Source organism: Euphorbia lathyris, chromosome 9 (assembly GCF_963576675.1).
Source record: "Euphorbia lathyris chromosome 9, ddEupLath1.1, whole genome shotgun sequence".
In the NCBI taxonomy this organism is placed as follows: Eukaryota; Viridiplantae; Streptophyta; class Magnoliopsida; order Malpighiales; family Euphorbiaceae; genus Euphorbia; species Euphorbia lathyris.
In genome coordinates this window covers 69761787-69768209 of record NC_088918.1, presented here as the reverse complement: position 1 = coordinate 69768209, position 6423 = coordinate 69761787, and the positions used below count along the sequence as shown (strand labels likewise).

General features: G+C 35.4%; 1 protein-coding gene across 1 annotated transcript; it reads right to left on the bottom strand.

The window, feature by feature from the left end:
• Positions 1-2431: 2431 nt before the first annotated feature.
• On the bottom strand, positions 2432-6423 carry LOC136207300 (pentatricopeptide repeat-containing protein At1g63080, mitochondrial-like). The gene is made up of 2 exons (XM_065998582.1): positions 3019-6423; positions 2432-2936 (listed from the first exon to the last, which is right to left on the bottom strand). Exon 1 carries the CDS (start codon positions 6229-6231, stop codon positions 4504-4506), a length of 1728 nt encoding a protein of 575 aa, XP_065854654.1. The 5' UTR covers positions 6232-6423; the 3' UTR covers positions 2432-2936; positions 3019-4503.

Sequence of the window (6423 nt, the reverse complement as noted above, 5' to 3'; positions counted from 1 at the left end):
ACCTCACTCAATATCACTGTGCTAAGAATTAAGTGAAAAATCCGAAGTGTTAAAAGAAACAAACCAGCCTTTAAAGAAATATTTTAAATAGTTCCTTAATCCCCCCCCTAGGAACTAATTCCTATATCACAAGGGACCAACAAGTTATTCTGTTTGTTTATTCTATTTTGATATTTCCTTGCATTTACGTTTGTGCAATTGTTATTTCCTTAAATGCTAGTAGTGTATCAGCTACTTAATTTGTAACGTAGTGAAAAGAAGAATGACAACTGTAAAGTTAAAACTGATGTGTGTGTAACAGTTTTTGTCCTCACTCTATTTAGAGGAGAGGATGATGCACCAGACCATCATCAAAAAAGTAATCAAGTCAATCTTTTCTCTCTCTCAATTCTCTTTTCTCTCTTCTTACCTCATTTCTACTTTCTTCTCTTTTCTTATCTCATTTCTACTTTCTTCTCTTCTATTCTTTCTAATGAACTGCTAGTTCTAACAGACTATCTTGTCAAAACAATTTACTGCTTCTGCAAGATTACCTTATATACATAAACCACTAATCAAAGTGTTAAAGGTTATGATGTTAGGCTCCAAACCAAGTTTGAACATTTCCCCTAAAACAGAGAATCCAAAATCGATCCGGTTTATATCCATTTGGTGAATCAACCTTAATAAATTTCTGGTGATTTTCTTAAAGTTCTTGTTGAAATGTGGGTGTGTGTAAACTTCAGCATTCAAAGAAAAAAATGGATGATGTTGTTTGTTTCATTACTACTTCGAGTTGAAGTTTAAATATGTTGATACAACATGCTTGCTGTAATTCTTCATCTCCCATAGTGAAATTTCATGAGGAGGAGGCTTGCAAGGTATTGATCTTCTACCTGATAGAAATTGCCGAGACACCCTTTTCATCGCCGGTCTAGACTTGGGCTTATCATTCACCCATTTCATCTCCCTTTTCCGATATCTTGAATGTCACTTTTACTTCTCGGAGGCGGTAGATGTTCATCAAATACTTCACTTAGCATAATGGTCGTAGAAGATGATGAAATCAGATCTCCTGGATGTTTTCCCATTAATATTTCCAAAGCTACAGCTCTGAAACTACATACATCGCACTTTTCTGTCACTACCATGGTGTAGGCCAGTGAAAAGAGAAACTTTATCAAAACTATATAATATTAGAATCAATTAGAAAGGACCTATTCCACCATATTATATTAACCATAACAGCAGCATCAACTATACTATACTATTCCCAGTACAGGAAGTGCCATCTCCATTTCAGATAATAAGACTCTGTTTTGCAAATAATGTTCAAAACACTCTAAAGATAAAGGCTGTTCCCTCAAGAAGTGAATTCACTTTAACAATCAGTTTGGCAACTAATGCTCAAAACACTCTATGCTATGTTATGGCTAAAAGACATTATAGATAAAATTGATCAGAAACACACAACATTTTGGCAAATAATGTTAAAAACAATCTACATTTTTATAGGCTTAACGACCTATTTTCCCTTTATCTTATCCACAACGTGGTTTAATATCCCCTGATGAATGAGGAATCAACACATGAAACAGAACAAGAATGGAAGGAACATCAGAGATTGTGTTCTTCGACATGGAAACAACAGTACCAAACAAAACCCGGCAGCGATTCTGCCATCTTCATTTGAGAAATAAGACTCACTTTTGCAAATAATGTTCAAAACACACTCTATACACAAGTTTGTTCTCTCAACTATTGAATTAATTTTTGTGAACAGTTTTCATTGCAGAAATAGGCATTACCTGAAACATGAGGTGTCTAGGTTCTATCTTTTAAAGTAAATTCAACATTTGTACACAATGAAAGCAAATTCCAATCCATCCCATATTTCTCATACTTGTTATTAAAGTTGCTCTACTCAGTGCATCAATTACTTAATAGAATAAAGAACCAAAAACAAATGCTATATACTCTGCTCATTCTCATCAAAACATAAACATAACTCAGATTAAAAGAATGACGGAATTGACCATTCATCAAGTTAAATAACAATAAATTAACAGGAAGAACAGCAATGAATAAGCTAAAACCAAATTCTAATTGACTGGGTTAAACCGCACCTGGCCAATAGCCCGCGATTGCAGTATGTGATGGATTCAAGGCTTTCCGGGGCAGTATTCCATCAACGAAATAGCCTTACTAGCATCATAAGTATGAATCCTAAAGACAGATCCAAGATGGCAGCCATTATTGAAACACTTGAATCTTACAAGGACATGACTGTATCAAGTCAGCAATGGCAACAAAAATACAAACAGAATTAATGTATCCAGTATATATGTGACTATTCATGTATACTTAGTTTAAATAAATTCCTGTAACTTTATGTAACAAAGTATACAAAAACATGTATAGAAGTACATGAAAGCAAAAGCTACTAGTGATAAGTTAAGTCAATTTCAAATATCATTAACAAAGCTGTCTTATAAATCTTGTCTTATATACATTAGAGAGCTAACATTCACCACTAATCACCAATATAACAGAAAATCCACACTTAAAAAAGAGAAAGGAGATGGGTGCCTACTGGAGGCACATCATAATCGTGACGGCCCATCCACGAACCATCCGAATCACGCAACAGCCCTCCAACAGAAGCGAGCCCTGGATTCCCTTACTTGCCCCGTCGATGTTCACCTTGATCCAACCCACATTTGGCGGCTTCCAACAGATTCGCAGCTCTCGAAAAATGTAAGGAACGACTGTAGCATTCGCTTCAAAAGCTTGCTTTATATTCACTAGTTGCATTTGAAGAAAACACAGACTAAATAAAAAATAAAAAAGGGCAAAGATGGTTGAGTTGAGGTGTCAATTGTTGTTGCTGGGCAGTTTATCGGTTTTTCTTCTGGCTCTTCTTTCTCTAGAGCTGAGAGATGGTGCTTTATTATTTCCTTCAATTATGATAAAAAAATGATAAGGAAATAATTACCTCTCTATTTAAGCAAAATTAATAAATGATAAGAAAATAATTACCTCTCTAATTTGAGCAAAGCTGACAGCATAAAAAGTAACAGCAGCAGGAACTGCCATCTCCATTTGAGATAATAAGAGTGAAAAAAAGGGCGGCCTGGTCGCATTACGCGTCCCCGCTGAGCGAGGGTCCGGGGAGGGGTCCCACCACAAGGGTGTACTGGGGGCAAGCCTTCCCCTGCCAATTTATTTGGCAAGAGGCCGCTCCTAAGACTCGAACCCGTGACCTCTTGGTCACACGACAACAACGTTTACTGTTGCGCCAAGGCTCGCCCTCTAAGATAATAAGAGTGACTTTTGCAAAAAATGTTCAAAACACTCTCAACAATTGAATTCATTTTTGTGGACAGTTTTCATTGCAGAAATAGGCATTACCTGACGATGATTACAAGAAACATGAGGTGTCTAGGTTCTATCTTTAAAGCTAAATTCAACATTTGTTTTGGACAAAATGAATCAAATTCATGAAACCAAATTCCAATACTTTTTGTATCATTTCTTTATCATACTTATTATTAAAGTTATTACACTCAGTGCATCAAATACTTAATAGAATAAAGAACCAAAAAGGAATGCTATTCTGATCAAAACACAAACATAACTCAGATTAAAATAATGACGAAATTGACCATTCATCATGTTAAATAACAACAAATTAACAAGAAGAACAACAATGAGTAAACTAAGAACCAAACCTAATTGATTGGGTTAAGTAGCCCGAGATTGCAGTATGTGATGGATTCAAGGCTTTCTGAGGCAGTATTCCGTCAAGGAAATAGCATACAGAAACAAAGCATAGAGAAACAGATACACACTTAATTTTAAATAAATTCCTGTAATCTTTTACGTAACAAAGCATAGAGAAACAATTTCACCTATTCACTTCACCAGCTGGAGTTCCATTAACTTTACCTATTCACAACATTTTGAAGCTAAATAGATCAGATACAATTTCAAGGACATTCTCCTAGCCTAGGCATCTATACATAAAAAAAAAATCACAATCAGATAGCCTCAAATGAATAATTTAAGTGTCATTTGATCTCCATCCATTGCTCAAACCTCTAACAACATAATAAAAATACTCAAGTACTGAGAACAGCAGTAAAAGATCATATGCAAACCTCTTGTAGTTCACAATATCGGGCATATATGCTTCATTCAACAATCCTCCTCCGCTAAATCCATTGGTTAAGCCACAGCTCATTAACAGAACCAAAGAATAATTTAGCTAACAACACAATTTGCATCATTTTCATTGCAAAAAAGAGCACTTCTAATGGTGGACAGTAAAATGAGATGATTATTTGACAATTGAAATAAGTAGAATCGCAACTAAATTTCAAGATTATATCCTCTTTAAATTCTATAAATCTTACAACTTAAAAAGGTTACAACTGCATTTTCCACTACAAGAAGCGCCTTTCCACATTCCTTCAAGATTAGTTTCATCTTGGTAGATATAACTTTGGTGTCTTCAGGATGGATTTACAAATTTTCCAAACTTATATCCTTCTTGCATGATAGATCCACTACCAAAGCTATGGTGGTGTTATCTGCAGAAAATCCTTGTTCACGCATTTCATGTATTAGGTTTATTCCCATGGACAAGTTCTTGTGCCGTAGAAATCCATGAATAATCACATTGTAACATGCATTATCTGGTGAGCAACTATGTTCTTTCATTTTCATGAACAAACTATATGCTTCATCTAGTAATCCGTTGTTGCAAAGTCCATTAATCATTATACAAAATGTGTGAAGATTAGGTTGCAACCCTCCAACAAAAATCATAGAAAATATTTTCTTTGCTTTTTCAAGCCATCCAGCTTTGCACATCCCATCAATTAGAATATTGTATATAGATAAATTAGGCTTCAATTTTCTCGTTTGCATTTCAGTTAATAGGGCCAAGGCAACATCAAAATGCTTACGTTCACAGAAGCAGTGTAACAAAGTTGAATAAGTTACTGCATCTGGAAGATAGCCACCAGCACACAAGTCTTTAAAAAGTTTCATGCCTTCCTCAAGGCTTTTTGTATCACAAAAGCCACGTATAAGAGCGTTATAAGTATAATTGTTAGGACTTAAACCTTTACGAAGCATTTCATCCAGAAGTTGCTCTGCCTCATCAATCATTTTCCATTTACAGTACCAATGAATCAATATGCTATAAGTACGAACATTAGGAATAGAATCCTTGCTTTTCATCATATTAAACACTTTCCTAGCTTGATACATCTGCCTATCCAAACCAAGTCCATCTATCAACGAATTGTAAGTGATAAGATTGGGCTCTATACCACTCATAATCATTGTTCCGACCACACATCTAGCTTTATCCACCATGCCTTCCTTGCATAATTCATCAACAAGCATACTGAAGGTAACTATATCTGGTGTTATGTTCTGAGCCAACATGTCACTGAGCAATGTAGAAGCTTTTTTCCACTGGCTTGAATAGCATAAACAGTGAAGTAATGAACTGTAGGTAACAACATTAGGTAAAATCCCTTCACTTGTAATCTTGGAGAATAGGTGAAATGCTTCCTTTACTAGGCCATACTTGCAAAGGCTATCAATGACAGAATTGTATGTCACCACATTAGGCTTACAACCTCTTCTAGCCATTTCTTCAAGCAAACCAAATGCCACATTGAATTTTCCCATTTTAGATAGGCAATTGACAATCACAGTATAGGTTTGTACATTAGGTTGATATCCTATAGCAACTATTTTGTCAAAACAATTTACTGCTTCAACAAGGTTAGCTTGTCTACATAAACCATTAATCAAAGTGTTAAAGGTTACAATGTTAGGCTCCAAACCAAGTTTGAACGTTTTCCCTAAAATAGAGAATCCAAAATCCACCCGGTGTAAATGGCAAAAGCAATTGATCAAAATATTAGCAGTATAAACATCAGGTGAAATTCCAACAAACTCCATCTGCTTGTAAAAAGAAAGGACAGTCTGGAAATGTTTCATTCTAACTAGTGCAGATAACAATTTGGTGAACTGAATAATAGAAGGGGATGGATTCATACGAAGCATATGATTGAAGGAAGACATGACATCATGAAAGCTGTATTGGGTTTGAGCCTCTCTCACTTTTGCAGGAGTATGAAGATGAGAAAATGAATTTGCAGAAATAAGCATTACCTGATGATGATGAGATGAAAACTCAGCGAGAAGGCGTCTGCTGCTCCACCGTAGCATCTGATTTTAGGTTTAGAAAACTGAAGAGTGTGAAGCAAAGAGCAGGAAAATCAACGGGGGAAAACCTTTGAACAGCTGATTTTAGGTTTAGAAAACTGAAGGTTAAATTTACTCTGCTGCAGAGACAAGAAATTAAAAAAAAAAGTTTATGCTCCTCCCATTAACCTCTATTTACTTTCAAACAATAACTCT

Bases quoted from the DNA above. Each gene is read 5' to 3' on its own strand.
- LOC136207300 (XM_065998582.1), bottom strand. From the start codon at position 6,231: ATGCTACGGTGGAGCAGCAGACGCCTTCTCGCTGAGTTTTCATCTCAT.